At 37.5% G+C, this 16,451-nt stretch overlaps 1 protein-coding gene across 8 annotated transcripts in view; it reads right to left on the reverse strand.

The window, feature by feature from the left end:
• The window catches only part of THOC2 (THO complex subunit 2), a 143,458-nt gene that overhangs the window by 51,324 nt on the left and 75,683 nt on the right, over window positions 1-16,451 (reverse strand). For all 8 annotated transcript variants that reach the window (XR_013531389.1, XR_013531390.1, XM_002763232.7 and 5 more), the window contains exons 10-12: window positions 13,404-13,559; window positions 12,331-12,503; window positions 10,876-11,071 (exon numbers count right to left, since the gene is read on the reverse strand). Coding sequence is in view for 6 of the 8 variants with exons in the window: in XM_002763232.7 (XP_002763278.3) it covers window positions 10,876-11,071; window positions 12,331-12,503; window positions 13,404-13,559 (525 nt within the window). In the remaining 2 variants the exon portion in view is untranslated. The remainder of the gene's footprint in view (window positions 1-10,875; window positions 11,072-12,330; window positions 12,504-13,403; window positions 13,560-16,451) is intronic.

Genomic DNA, 16,451 nt, shown 5'->3' on the forward strand with positions numbered 1-16,451 from the left:
TGATTTGCATTTCTCTAATGACTAGTGATGATGAGCATTTTTTCATGTTTGTTGGCCTCATATATGTCTTCTTTTGAAAAGGTCTGTTCATATCCTTTGCCAGTTTTGAATAGGTTTATTTGTTTTTTTCTTGTAAATCTGTTTTAGTTCTTTGTAGATTCTGGATATTAGCCCTTTGTCAGATGGGTACATTGCAAAAATTTTTTCCCATTCTGTTGGTTGCCGGTTCACTCTAATGATTGTTTCTTTTGCTGTACAGAAGCTGTGGAGTTTAATTAGATCCCATTTGTCTGTTCTGGCTTTTGTCGCCAGACTTCATGTCGTTTTAGTCATGAAGTCCTTGCCTATGCCTATGTCCTGAATGGTTTTGCCTAGGTTTTCTTCTAGGGTTTTTGCAGTGTTAGGTCTTATATTTAAGTCTTTAATCCATCTGGAGTTAATTTTATTGTAAGGTGTCAGGAAGGGGTCCAGTTTCTGTTTTCTGCACATGGCTAGCCAGTTATCCCAACACCATTTATTAAACAGGGAATCCTTTCTCCATCACTTGTTTTTGTCAGGTTTGTCAAAGATCAGATGGTTGGAGATGTGTGGTGTGGCCTCCGAGGCCTGGAGAACTATGAACCACTTATCGAGGAAATAAGAGAGGACCCAAACAGATGGAAAAACATTCCATGCTCATGGTTAGGAAGAATCAATACTGTGAAAATGGCCATACTGCCCAAAGTAATTTATAGAATCAATGCTATCCCCATCAAGCTACCTATGACCCTCTTCACAGAACTGGAAAAAAACCACTGTAACGATCCTAAATATATACGTAGCCAATACAGGAACACCCAGATACATAAGACTTATAAAGAGACTTAGACTCCCACATAATAATAGTGGGAGACTTCAACATCAATATTAGATAGATCAATGAGACAGAAAATTAACAAGGATATCCAGGACTTGAACTTAAATCCAGAACAAGTTAATAAACATTTATATAACTCTCCACTTTAAATACACAAAATATACACTCTTATCAGTACCACATCACACCTACTCTCAGGTTTAAATGAAATATTGGTTGGCTACTTATTTGTTATTTTCTTCCCTCATTTTTTCCTGTCTCCATTATTAAGCACAATTATTGGCATAAAAGAGGTTTTCAATACCCATTTTTACACTGCATTCTAGCCAGGGCAATAAAGCAACACTCCCGTTATCTCTCCCTCTTCCTTCCTCTCCTTCATTTTTTCTTTCTTTCTCTCTCTCTTTCTTTCTGTTTTTTTCTTTCTTTCTTTTTCTTTTTGGGCTGAGACAATGGGGTCTTCTAAATATACAACTGTGTCGTCTGCAAATAAAGACAATTTGACTTCAAAAAAAAAAAAAAAAAGGCTACAGTAATCAAAACAGCATGGTACTGTTACCAAAACAGAGAAATAGACCAATGGAACACAGCAACTGAATTTTTAAGCTTAAATAAAACTAGACACAATTATGCCTAAATAGGCCATTAGCTGAATGGCCCAAAACAAGTCCCAAAATTGCCCTACAAAGACAGTGTAGCTATCAGGCTGCGTAACAGTACAGGACACACAAAAAATATATAGGTTTATTATAGGAGGAGGGTTTTTGGAGAGTCAAGGAATAAATGGAAAAGTTATAGATGTAACCAGATAATTTTTTATTACTAATAACCTATTTTTAGCATCTCTACCCCTTCAACATTTCAAACACTATTCAGGACTATATCTCAGAGAGAGAAAAAACACAAAATTTTTTAAGAGACTGAAGCTGAATCTGCATGAATTAAAACACTATTTTCAACTTTCCCCTTCTTCTCATTCTTACCAGCATTTATTTACTACTCACTATGTGCCATGTACAGACTAAAACTTTCGCATTTATTTCTTAAAACTGCTCTATGAATAATCTTGGACTTTAAGCTACACAACAAAGATAGATTTTCAATTTTGAAAGCAAGTAAGTAGAATGAAGCAGAATCACAGACTCTCCCCTCCTGTAATAGCTGACAAAAAAACAAAACAAAAAGTAGTAAACATCAGCCTCAAAGTTCTAAAGCAGTTGGTTCATAAACTACAGTTTTGGAACTACTGGTCTAAGGTACATTCTCCTCCGAGAATTTTATTATGAAAAATTTCAAATTTACATAAAAACTGACAGGACAGTATACTAAACACCTATATATACCTACCTTCTAAATTCAACAATTAACATTTTGCCCTTTTTTTGGCAGACCAAAAAAATTTGCAGGCATACTTTTCTCAAAATAATTCCGGATGTCTCCAAAAACAAGGATGTTCTTCCATATTACCACAAGATCACTATCTCACCTATTTGCTAGTATCGTCTAACACCCAGTCTAGGGTACATTCTGCCTGCCTAATTTCAGGTTTTACTAAGCTTTATATGTAAATCAATTTAGAGCACATTGGCTTTTACCAAGGGCCAACATATGAAGTAGCCACATAGATAGTCTTTCTAAACAAATAAATTATAATGGCAGAGTAAAATATAAACACAGAATCTCTCTCCCCCAATTCCTAACACAATAAATAAAATATGTTTTCTTTAATGCCCAGAATTCACCACCAGCAAGCAATCAGTAAAAGAGGAACCTATGCTATTTATTTCAATGAAGGGAAAAAAGAGAAACAAGATTCTGCTACTGGCTGGGTACAGTGTTTGACACCTGTAACCTCAGCACTTTGGAAGTTCCGAGGCAGGTCAATCACTCAAGGCCAGGAGTTCTAGATCAACCTAGTCAACATGGCAAGACCCCATCTCTACTAAAAGTATAAAAATTCAGCCAGGCATGGTGGCACGTGCCTGTAATCCCAGCTACTTGGGAGGCTAAGGCATGAGAATTGCTTGAACTCAGGAAGTGGAGGTTGTAGTGAGCCGAAGTCATGCCACTGCACTTGAGCATAGGTGACAGTGCAAAACACTGTCTCAAAAAAACAAAAGGCAGGGGTGCCCGATGTGGTGGCTCACACCTGTAATCCCAGCACTTTGGGAGGCTTAGGCAGGCAGAACACCTGAGGTCAGGAGTTCAAACCCAGCTTGGCAAACAAGGTGAAACCTCGTCTCAACTAAAAATACAAAAATTACCTGAGCATGGTGGTGCATGCCTGTAGTGCCAGCTACTAGGGAAGCTGAGGCAGGAGAACCACTTGAACTGGGGGTAGGGAGGCGGGCAGAGGTTGTACTGAGCCAAGATCATACCATTACACTCCAGCCTGGGTGACAAGAGCAAAACTCCACCTCAAAAAAAGGCAATGGGCAATATAAGCAGAGAGATGGAAATTTCAAGAAAGAGAAAGAAATGCTACAGATCAAAAACACAGTAACAGAATGTAGAACACCTGTGATGGGCTTATTAGGAGACAACACAGCTGAGAAAAAATTGCTGAGCTTGAGGATACCTCCATAGAAGCCTGCAAAACTGAAACGCGAAGAGAAAAAGGGCTAAAAAAAGGCAGAACAGAATATCCAAGAACCATAGGACAACTACAAAAGTGTAACATAAGCATAATGGAAATAACAGAAGAAGGAAGGAAGAGAAGAAATATTTGAAGCACTGATGACAGAATTTCTGCAAACTAGTATCAGGCACCAAAACACAGATGCAGGAAACTCAGAGAATAACAAGTAAGACAGATGTAATAAACAAACAAACAAGCCAAACAAGCAAAAAAAACTACACATAGACATATCATGTTACAACTACAGAAAATCAAAGATAAAGAAAAAATCCTAAAATAAGCTGGGTGGGGAAGAACATCTTGCCTATAGAGAAGCAAGGATAAGAATTAGAACACATTTCTTCTCAGACACTATGCAAGCAAGAGTGGAGTGAAATATTTAAAGCACTGAGATAAAATAAATAACCAAGAATTCTGGACCCTGTGAAATTAGACTTTAAATATAACAAAAACTGAGAGAATCTGTTGCCAGTAGACCTGCCTTGCAAGAAATACTAAGTAAGCTCTTTAAAGAGAAAGAAAATGATATAGGTCAGAAACTTAGATATATCCAAACAAACAAAAAAAGAAACACTGAAATAGGATTAAGCAAAGGTAAAATAAGAACGTTTATTTTTCTTATTCTTAAATATAATAAAAAAAAGTTCGTTCAAAATAATAGCAACAATGTATTTGTGAGTGTGACTCTGTGTGTGTGTTTGTGTGTGTGTGTGTGTGTGTGTGTGTGTGTGTGTGTAAGCAAATGAATGACTTCAGTGGTAAAAGAGTCAGGAGGAAAGAGTTAAGATTATGCAGTTACTGTAAGGTACTCACTCTACCCATGAAGCAATATAGTGTGTTTGAAAGCGGACTTGGATCAATGTGAATGTACATTGCATACTGGGGTAACCATTTAAAAACTTAACCAAAAAAGGCCAGAAAGGGCAGGTAAAGAATGGAAGACAAAAGCAGGAACACAAGACAGGGGCAAAAACCAGAAAAGAGTAAGAAAAATGGTATATATTAATATTAATCAAAATATATCAATAATCACTTTGAACATTGATAGCCTAAATATATCAATTAAAACACATAGATCGTCAGAGTAGATTAAAAAAAACGTAAGTCCACACAAAAACTTGTACACAGATGCATAGAGCAGCTTTATTCTTGATTGCCAAAACTTGGAAGCAACCAGCATGTCCTTCAGTAGGTAAAATGGATAAACTGTGGTATATCCAGGCAATGAAATAGTGCTAAAAAGAAATGAGCTATCAAGCCATGAAAAGACAAACAGGAAACCTAAATGTGTATAATTTTACTAAGTGAAAGAAAACAATTTGAAAAGTCTGTATGACCTCTATGGTCAAAATTAACATTTTTCTCTTCCCTTCTACCCTCCATCTCTGCAAGAATAGACTGGAGTTGATGCAGGAAGCTGGCACAACTAGGGAAGATGGGTATATAGGATGAATGCAATGGAGAAGGCAAGAGGGGAAGTATGACAGCTCTAGCAAGTGTGTACACAACAATATTGTACGTGATTATGTACAGGACTTCCATCATACTGTATGATTCCAACTATATGCCTTTCTGAAAAAGGCAAAACCATGTAGACAATAAAAAGCTCAGTGGTTGCCAGGGGTTGTGGGAAGAGAAGGATAAATGAGCTGAAGGATTTTTTAGGGCAGTGAAAATATCCTACACATTTGTCGAGATCCCTAGTATGTACAATACAAAGGGAATCCTGATATAAACTACTGATTTTGGGTGATGTGTCAGTATAGATTCATCCCTTGTAACAAATGTACCACTCTGGTGGGAGATGTTGATTACCACGGAGGCTATGCACATATGGAGACAGTGGGTATAATGGCAAATCTCTGTACCTTCCTCTGGATTTTGCTGTGAACCTAAAACCGCTCTAAAAAATAAAGTCTAGCCAGGCGTGGTGGCTGACGCCTGTAATCCCAGCATTTTGGGAGGCTGAGGCAAGTGAATCATGAGGTCAGGAGTTCGAGACCAGCCCGGCCAACATGGTAAAACCCCATTTCTACTACAAATACAAAAATTGGCTGGGTTGGGTGGCATGTGCCTATAGTCCCAGCTACTCAGGAGGCTGAGGCAGGAGAATCGCTTGAATCCGGGAGGCAGAGGTTGCAGTGAGCCGAGATCATGCCACTGCACTCCAGTCCGGTGACACAGCAAGACTCCATCTCAAAAAAAGTAAATAAAGTCTAAAAAAAAATGTATAGGTGCTACCAAAAACATATGTCAGGTGAGCATGTTAGTGCTCTACAATTAAAGAAAATATTATAGCAAAATGTGTCCTTTTATATGAGACAATTCTAGAGCCACCACACTCTTCCACCTCTTAAACCTAGAACAAGAATCCTCAAAGTTTGGTCTTTGGGCAGCAACATCAACATCGCTAAAGAACTTGTTAGAAATGCAAATTCTAAGGTCCCATCTCAAGACCTACTGAATCAGCAACTCCAAGGATGGGACCCAACCAATCTATTTTAACAAGTCCTCTGGGTGATTACGATGCATGCTGAAGTTTGAGAATCACTGTACTAGGTGTTAGCCCTACACTACATACCTCAAATCTAAGAAACATAAATACATATAATCAGATAAATAAATTACCAATAACTTTAGGGCTGGAAGATTATTCTGTTAAATGATATCTGGTGTAAGTATATAAGCCTCTTTTTAAAAATAAGCATAATTTGTATATAAAAGCAACCCCAAGCTTATAAATGAGATTTGTTAAAGAAGTATAATTGTAAATACATTATTTGGAATTAAGGTCATATTCACCCTTTAGAAGCAATCTCACAAATTGATTGCTTTGTAAGATTGCTTGAATTCCATGATAGACCAAAAAAAAAAAAAAGCCTTTTAAACGCAAAACAAAAGATTTGTCACAGCAAAATCTTCTGTGGGTAATGGGTAAAAACAGATCAAAATTCTAACTCAAATAACTGGAAAGGTTCACTTTTCCATCACAAACCTAGTAATGGAAAAAAGCAAACTTCTTCTTTTTTTTTTTGAGACGGAGTTTCGTTCGTTACCCAGGCTAGAGTGCAATGGCACAATCTCAGCTCACGGCAACCTCCGCCTCCTGGGTTCAGGCAATTCTCCTGCCTCAGCCTCCTGAGTAGCTGGGATTACAGGCACACACCACCATGCCCAGCTAATTTTTTTTTTTATATATTTTTAGTAGAAACGGGGTTTCACCATGTTGACCAGGATGGTCTCCATCTCTTGACCTCGTGATCCACCCACCTCAGCCTCCCAAAGTGCTGGGATTACAGGCTTGAGCCACCGCGCCCGGCCTTTTGCAAATTTCTTCTTACATTGACCTCTATGGTCAAAATTAACATTTTTCTCTTCCCTTCTACCCTCCATCTCTGCAAGAATAGACTGGAGTTGATGCAGGAAGCTGGCACAACTAGGGAAGAATGGGTATACAGGATGAATGCAATGGAGAAGGCAAGAGGGGAAGTATGACAGCTCTAGCAAGTGTGTACACAATATTGTACGTGATTATGTACAGGACTTCCATGAGTTGGAGGTTTGGTCTCCTGCTCACAAATTTGATATTTGTAACCAAACAAAGAATTTCAGAACAACAGATGTGAACATTAAGATTTTCAACTAAAAAGAGCAGCATTAGGTAGGTGAAAATATGAGGACAAACAGGCTGTTTTTAGTCTCAAAGTATTCTAACTTCCCACAAGACATATATTAATAACAAAGAAAAAAAAATAGTAACCCTATAGTGGAAAAACCTGGCAGAGATCACCTTAACCAAATGATAGTTAATATCACCAGCATCAAACAAAGTGACTTCATGTGCATCTGATATGACACACTAGAAAAAATACAGCCCTTTTGTTTCTTGAGCAGGCACTAGCTAACATGAATCATCCTTTTCAGACAATAAAAATCAAGAGTGAAATATTTTTATACTTCCTTTCTAAATTTCTGTAAATTTTTTGTTGGTACGAATATTTGTACATATTTATGGGACGCATGTGATTAATTTGTTACAAGCAATCCTATTCTGGGTATTCAAAGGAAAAGAAATCAGTATATCAAAACAGTACCTGCACTCTCATGTTTACTGCAACACTACTCTTAATAGCAAAGATAATGGAATCAATCTGTTAAGTGCCCATCAATGCATGAATGAATAAAGGAAAGGTGGTGTATATATACATGATGGAATACTATTCCACCATTAAAAAGAATAAAATCCTATCATTTGTAGCAATGTGGATGGAACTGGAGGTCTTTAAGTGAAACAAGCCAGGCACAGAAAGACAAGTATCATATGTTCTCACTCGTGCAAGAGCTAAAAAAGTGGTCTCATGACCGGGGGTGGTGGCTCACGCCTGTAATCCTAACATTTTGGGAGGCCGAGACAGGAAGATCACCTGAAGTCAGGAGTTCAAGACCAGCCTGGCCAACATGGTGAAACACCGTCTTTACTAAAAATACAAAAATTAGCTGGGCGTGGTGGCAGGCACCTGTAATCCCAGCCACTCGGGAGGCTGAGACAGGAGAATTGCTTGAACACAGGAGGCAGAGATTGCAGCGGGCCGAGATCACACCGTTGCACTCCAGCCTAGGCAACAAGAGTGAAACTCTGCCTTAAAAAAAAAAGTGGTTTCATGGAGGGAGAAGACAGAATGACAGATAACAGAAGCTGGGGGTGAGGGGGAATAAACAGAGGTTGGTTAACAGGCACAAATACGCAGTTAGATAGAAGGTATGAATTCCAATGTTCAATAGCAGAGTAGGGTAACTACAGTTAATAACAATGTATTGATTGGTATATTTCAAAACAGCTAGAACAGAGGACTTAGAATGTTCCCAACATTTAGAAATGATATACTTCCATTTCATGTTATATAATAAACAATATAGTAATAAGTAACTACTTAACAGATTTCTTTAGAGTACCTTTACATAAGGTAAATTTGTGAGCATTAAAAATAGTCTACCTAGGCAGCATAGGGAGACTCTGTCTCCACAAATATTTTAAAAATTAGCCAGGCAGGGCAGCATACACCTGTGATCCCAGCTACTTGTGCTGCTGAAGTGGGAAGATCACTTCAGCCTAAGAGATCAAGGCTGCAGTGAGCCATGGTGGTGCCACTTACACTCTGGCCTTCATGAGGGTGCAACCCTATCTCAAAAACAAAGGAAAAAACCTACCAGCTAAGTATAAAAAGCCAAGTCAAATATTTCATATCTCAATAAATTAATATACAATAGCTGTTATATTTCTATACAGTTGCTATTGTCTAAAATTAAATTAGATATAATCACTAAACACTGAAGACACCCTGCATTTGTGCTTACAACAATGTCTAGATGTTTTTTGGTTGTCATGTTTTACAATTTTAAAGAAACTATGTATAATTCTTTTCAGCTTTAAAACTTTGAGCTGGGCAAAGATTTCTTATAACATGAAAAGCAAACTATAAAATAAAAATACTACTAAATTGGAATTAATCAAATGTTAAAATTTTTTGCTGTCAAAAGATAGTTAACAAAATGAAAAGGCAAATCAGACTACAAAAAAAATTTCCAAAAATCGCATATCTGATAAGGCTTTGCATCCAGAATATATAAAGAACGCTTAGAACTCAGCAATAAAAAGACAAATAACCCAACTTAAAAATGAGCAAGAGACATAAACAGACATTTCACATGAAAAAATGATCAACTTCCCTAGTCACCGTAACAAAATTAAAAGCTCAATGAAATACCACTACATACCTACTAGAATGACTAAAACTTAAAAGGGCAGAAACACCAAGTATTGGTGGTAATGTGGAACAATTAGAAGTCTCACACATTGCTCCTAGGAATGCAAAACGGTACAGACAGTTTAGAACAGTTTTGCAATTTCTTATGAAGTTAAACATATAGTTACTCATATGACCCATCAATCCCACTTCTGGGGACACAAAAACACATGCCTCCCAAAAGACTTGTGCAAGAATATTCAAAGCAGCTTTATAATAGCCTCCAAGTAGAAACAACCCAAATGCCCATCAACTGGTGGCTAAACTCTGGTACATCTATATAATAAAATATTATGCAGCAATAAAGGAACTACTGACACATACAACTTGGATAAATCTCAAAAGCCTAAGTGGAAGAAACTAGGCAGAAAAGAGTATATACCATATGATTCCATTTATTAATTAAGTTGTAGAAAGAGCAAAACTATAGTGATGGAAAACCTAACAGAGGTTGTCAGGAACACCAGTGGAAGGAGGGAACTTCTATATCTTAACTGTGGTGGTGAACATACATTTGTCAAAACTCATCGATTAAGTTATGCATTTGTCAAAACTCATCGAATTGTACACTTAAAATTGTAGAAGTTTACTGTATTTAAATTATACCTCAAAGCTGATTTTGCAAAAAAAGTATAAATGGTTATGGTTAGGATAGTAACTAGAATGGAGTATAAGAAAGACTCCAGGTTGCTGGTACTATTCTATTTCTTGATTTGGGTAGTGGACACATGGGTGCTTAGTTTGGGGAAAGTCACTGGGCTGTATTTTTCCACATGTATGTTTTATTTCAATAAAAAGCTTACTAAAAAATAAAAATAAAAGAATGGGTCCTCAACAGTCTGAGGCTGAAAAGACTTCTTACACATAGCAGCAATGACTGAAAACTACAGCCAAGAAAATGACTAGAAGGTAAGCAAAGGAAAAGAATGCTAAGTAACCACTAATTATAAGGGAATTCAAAAAGTAGCCACTTGTCTGAAGTATATTTTCCTATGTGAGGGACTTGACTAATAATCTGGCTAGATTTGGGTTATATTAATATATACAGTTATGTACCATTTAACAATGTTTTGGTTGATGATGGACCACATATACAACCAGGGTCATATAACATTATAATAGTTAAAAAATTCCTATTGCCTAGATATCACGGCTGTTCTAACATCTTAGTGCAAGGTTTTATGTGTTTAGATATATTCAAATACACAAATACTTAACAGTGTATTACAACTGCTCACAGTATTCAATACAGTAATATTCTGTGTAAGTTTGTAGCCTAGGAGTAAGAGGCCATACCATATGGCCTAGGTATGCAGTAGGTCACATCATGTAGGCTTAAGTACACTCTATGATGTCTGCACAATGACGAAATCACCTAATGATGCATTTCTCACCTGTCATTAAGCAACACTTGACTGTATATGGTTAGGACACACTGGACTTTTCCACAAACCTCACTCAGCATAACCCTTTATTAAATGGGGTTCATTTTTATTTCTAAAGATACTCATAACACAAGTATTTTCAGAACATTTTCAATTCAAAATTTATATTTGTTTAAGAAAAATCTTACTTACCTCCTTCATAAATGACTTGCCTATGCGCACGACTTTTGCAAATAAAATGGGATCGTGAGAAAGGTGAGGACCAAGGTAACAGAACATATTGAACACATCTCTCCTCAAATCTTCAAAACTCTCAGCTTGTTTTGGTGCCCTCTTGTTTTGCAAAGCATTAACAGGTGAGCCCTTAGCACCTTTAGGAACACCAACTCTATTATAAAAAGTAAAATAAATATATATAGGTATACATACACACATACTAAAATACCTACCAATTTAACACAGTTATCTTAATCAGTGAAATTTTTCTTGCTCATATTTGCTTTCTACATTTCAATTGTGCCTAACTTTATTATACCAGATAATTCTCAACCGGTAGAAACACATAAAAACAACAGTCTCTAAGGAAAAAAAAAAAAATCAGAGCTCAGAGGAGAATGTTCCAAATTAACTGCTTACTCAGAGAAGTGCAGATTTCAAGGAATGTTTAACATACACCATCTGACTCTTGTTTTTAAACTTGGCCAGTATTGGGAACTTGGATATGGGAATGGGAAACAAGGAATGGACCTAAGATACATCAGGAGATGAAACAGAAAAATATGGATGTAACAACACTGATTCAAGTCAACTGACATTTCTCAATCTGGATTCCACAAACGAGAGTATGCAGAGGGTGGTGGGTGGTAGGGAAAGTCAGCTGTGTAATAAAAGAGGGTCACTTTAGGACAGCATACCCAGAGTTCTCACCTGCTCAGCAGGTGTCCCACTGTGGAATCACAGGGGTCGCCCTCTAAGAAGCCTGCATGGTCCACAGCCCATGAGGTGACACTGAAGGCAGCAACCAGCAGCTACACAAAAGTCACAAGGCTGAGGCTTTTGAGGCAGGCTCTCATCTATGGGGCTGTAGCCAGAGCTGCTGTCAATACTGCTCCTAAGTACCCTGTAAGTAGGCAGAAAGCTAAAGGACTAGACGACACAATAACTGGGGGTGGTAAGAGAAGATGCACTAGTAATTTCTGGAACAGCAGCCTATATGCCAGGAAAGATAAGAGAATCAGTGAAGCAATGTCCTCACTCAGAGCCACTCAGCCAGGATAGAGAAAAATTATACTAAGAAAAAAAACTCAGAAATTCTTTGCCCCTCCCACCCACTGAGAGGAGGAAAAGTCAAAACCAGAAGAATGGAGTTTCAACTCTCAATGGAACTAACTTAACCTAGAAGTCTAACCTATAGTTTTTAGACTACACAGCAGCACAAATTCTAAAACCCCTGGTCTAGACGTTAGAAGACAAGTCACTGATTTATACGTATTAGACTGATATATTCTGTGAACAGTTCTTATCTTTTGATAAAAGGTACTAAAATACAGGCTTGGTTTGAGGAGATAAGATCAATATACATATAGATTCTGTTGTAGTCCTAAACTATTTCTACCTCAATGATTAGTAAAGTATATAGTTACATACCTTCGGTAGAGAGGTTCAATAGTTATGTGAATGAGCTTGCAAATAGCAAGTGCTATTAGCTTATGTGAAGCTGCATAGTATGGAGGCATCTGATCCATAATGTTCTGCGCATGTTGCCAGTCACCGATCTTTAATAAGGCTTCCAACAAGCCAAGTTTTTGGTTATCAGGTGGCTAAAAATGAATAGTCAAAACTAAGATACGCAGGATACAGACATTAAGAACTCTTAGTACTTTTTCACTTAAAAAATTGAGCTAAGCAACACAACATGTCAAAAAAAATATTTGCTATTCATGGGAATTTGAACAGTATTTTCCTGAAAGTACAATCAAAATTTTTAGCTATTGAAAAAACATCAGGGCCAGATGCAGTGGCTCACACCTATAGTCTCAGCAACTTGAGAGGCCAAGGTGGGCAGATCACTTGCACCCAGAAGTCTGAGACAAGCCTGGGCAACACGGCGAAACCCCATCTCTACAAAAAATACAAAAATCAGCCAGGCATAGTGGCACATGCCTGTAGTTCCAGCTACTCAGGAGGCTAAGGCGGGAAAACCACTTGAGTCCAGGAGGTAGAAGGCTGCAGTGAGCTGTAATGCTACTGCACTCCAGCCCAAGTTACAGAGTGAGATCGTGTCTCAAAAGTAATAATAAAAAATTAAAAATAAAACAGGATCTGCTTTTTCACTTAGCAGACACAGGCATTACAGTTTACAGACTTGGAATTAAGTTCTACTTAATGTTATGGCATGCCACAGGAAACCAGAATTCAGCATCTTTGAGAATCCCTTTAGGATCTGAGGGCCACTAATACAAAAAGGATAAAGTCAATACATCTTGTGATTTTACTTAGAAAACATTTTGAAATTTATACAAGAAAAAAATATGACAGCTTCTCTTAAAAAGGTGTCGTTCAGATTAAAAATAAAATCACTGTAGCAAATTATTCAGAAATGAGGTTTCAGCAAAATGAAAACTAAGAAATTTTTCTTCCATAATTGACTATTTAGAAGTTAAATTTCATAATTCAAAATCCAAAAGACAGTGTTAATTTTACTAGAATGAATTACATACCCTCTCTACTTTCTCCTCTTCTTTCTCCTTTTCTTTCTCTCGATCATCCATTTTTTCAGAAGACAACACAACCATCGTAAGTTTTCTAACAATTTGCTTAGCTTCCGCAATTTCTCGTTTGTGTTCATCCATGATGCAATTATCAGCTGGAAGAAGCTAAAAATGGTTCATTAAATTTTCATGTAACAGCTAATACCTTCTACTTGCTCATATAAAAAGCAAACTATTTTCAACTGATGAAACTATAAATAAGAAGTCTAACTTATTTATGACTATTTGTCTTCTAAGTAAATTTCAGTTATTTTCTTATTCTTTGACAGAATTGAGTACCTGAATTCTAAACCTCTTTTAAAATCAAGTCGCAGCTCAAAGTTTCACATCTTCTGATAGTCCCTAAAGTAATATAATACCACAACAGTGATGTTTACCATTAAGTTTATTAGTTTACCCAAGAAAATATATAGAAGTTCCATTAAAAACATTACAAATTTCCCCATTACAGGCTAAACTCCAAATTAAATAGAGCACTGCAATATAGATCCAATTTTGGAGAAGTGAGCTGCTGAATAACACAAAGGAGTAAATTTAAATCCTCTAAATGAAAATTTTCAAGTAGAAAAATTATTAGTAACTGGACATCTCACTTTTTTCTGGGAGCTTATTTAATTCAAGTCACAAGCTAGTTACTAGTTTACTGCAAAAGTACTATGTGCATAGTCAACCCTCCATTATGAAAAAGGCTCAAGTATCTCATGTACAGTCACCTTGTACAAGTGGAAGATAATTAATGCAGACATATATAAAATAACCCTGACAGAAAGAAAAATTCAGCCAACAAACCATTACTTAGTAGTTTCTGCTAGTCACTATAAGCTTTAAGTGTTCCTACCCCCTACAAATGCATAATCTATTTCATTAACTAGATTTAATGTGAACAGTAAATGAAAATAATGAAATAGTAAACATTATAGATTTCATTCCACTAATTAAAAAAAGAAGAAGAAGAAGAGGAGGAGAGGAAAGTCGCTATGGACTGGTGCCAAGGAAGTAAGCAAGACTTTTTCTCATTCTGTATGTTCTCCCCTGGCAAACACATTTTTATTGCTGTACTTATACACCTGACACCGGTCCTTTTTTTCCCCACCCCCACTCTTGTTGCCTAGGCTGGGGTGCAATGGTGCTATCTTGGCTCACTGCAACCTCTGCCTCCTGGGTTCAAGTTATTCTCCTGCCTCAGTCTCCCAAGTAGCTGAGATTACAGGCATGTGCCACCACGCCCAGCTAATTTGGTATTTTTAGTAGAGGGGGTTTCACCGTGTTGGTCAGGCTGCTCTCAAACTCCTGACCTCAGATGATCTGCCTGCCTCAGCCTCCCAAAGTGCTGGGATTACAGGTGTGAGCCACTGCACCCAGCCATAGGTCCTTATCTTTTACCCAGACGATTACAACTCCAATGGGCAAACTGTTTCTTCTTATAGTTCTCTCAACTTTTATTTCTGTGTATTTTGAGAACATGTCATTAGGTACATGTGAAGTTAGAACTGTTTTATCTTTCTAGTGAACACAACCTTGTTATTATGAAGTGGCCCTCTTTATCTTCTTTTGCCAAAAAGTCTATTTTGTCCAACAATAGTAAGTTTGCTGATATATTTTCTCATCCTTTTACTATCAACATTTTATTATCCTTAGGTTTCAGCTGTTTATCAAATAATAAACTAATTTTTAATCCCATTTGACAATCCTTGTATTAACAGGAGCACTTGGTCTGCTTACATTTACCGTTAAATGCAATCATATCAGTAATAAATCTATCATCAATTTTGTACTTTCCACATATGCCAGTCTATACTTCCCTCTAAAGTCATACCTCTGTTTTCAAATTCTCCCTTTTCTGGCCAATTTTCCATATTCCGTTTGTATATCATATCTCTCCTTTAAATACTAAATGGTTCTCCACTCCCAAGAGAAAAATCCAGACTCCTTCCTATGTCACTTAAGCCCCTAACAGTTTAGTTCTTATCTATTCCACCCTCATTCCCCCTATATATCACCCTAGGCTCCAACCACTCTGAGCTTCCCGATAGTCCCATAAAGGGATTAAAAAGCCTTTTCAAATCTCCCACCTTGACCAGGCATGGTGGCTCACACCTGTAATCCCAGCACTTTAGGAGGCCAAGGCAGGTGGATCACCTGAGGTCAGGAGTTCAAGACCAGTCTGGCCAACATGGTGAAACTCAGTCTCTACTAAAAATATGGTGAAACCCTACCTCTACTAAAAATACAAAAATTAGTCAGGCATGGTGGCATGCACCTCCCAGCTACTTGGGAAACTAAGGCCAAATAATAGGTTGAACACAGGAGGGGGAGGCTGCAGTAAGCCAAGATTGTGCCACTGCACTCCAGCCTGGGCGACAATGAGACTCCGTCTCCCGGCTCCCGCCAAAAACATAAATAAATAAATAAATAATTTTTTTAAATCTCCTGCCTTTACTCAGTTCATTCTATACCTACAAAGTTTTCTACCCTTTCAGCCTAGATGACCCTACTTGTCTATCAAGATCCCAGTTCAACATCACTAGTTTGGGAAAGTCTTCCAAATTCCTGCCCCCACAGATATGGTCACTATCTATTCTGAGCTTTGTGAATGTCTCCAATAGAGTACCTATTAAATAATGCAAAATGTTTTTGTCCTTTGCTAGACTATGACTGTTTCCAAGGTAGAGACCAAGTTTTACTTAACTCTGTAGCCACAGTATACAAAAATAGGCAATGAGGTTAATAAAGTGATTTCAAAGGCACTGAAGATGATATCACCTTTGGACATATTTGTTTTAAATTAATAGATATCAGCCAGATGTGGTGGTTCATGCCTGTAATCCTAGCACTTTGGGAGGCCAAGGCAGGCACATCACCTGAGGTCAGGAGTTCAAGACCAGCCTGACCAACATGGCGAAACCGCATCTATACTAAAAATACAAAAAAAGAAAATAGGCAGGCATGGTGGCGGGCGCCTGTAATTCCAGCTATTTGGGAGGCTAAGGCAGGAGG

The sequence above is a fragment of the Callithrix jacchus genome, chromosome X, assembly GCF_049354715.1.
Source record: "Callithrix jacchus isolate 240 chromosome X, calJac240_pri, whole genome shotgun sequence".
NCBI lineage: Eukaryota > Metazoa > Chordata > Mammalia > Primates > Cebidae > Callithrix > Callithrix jacchus.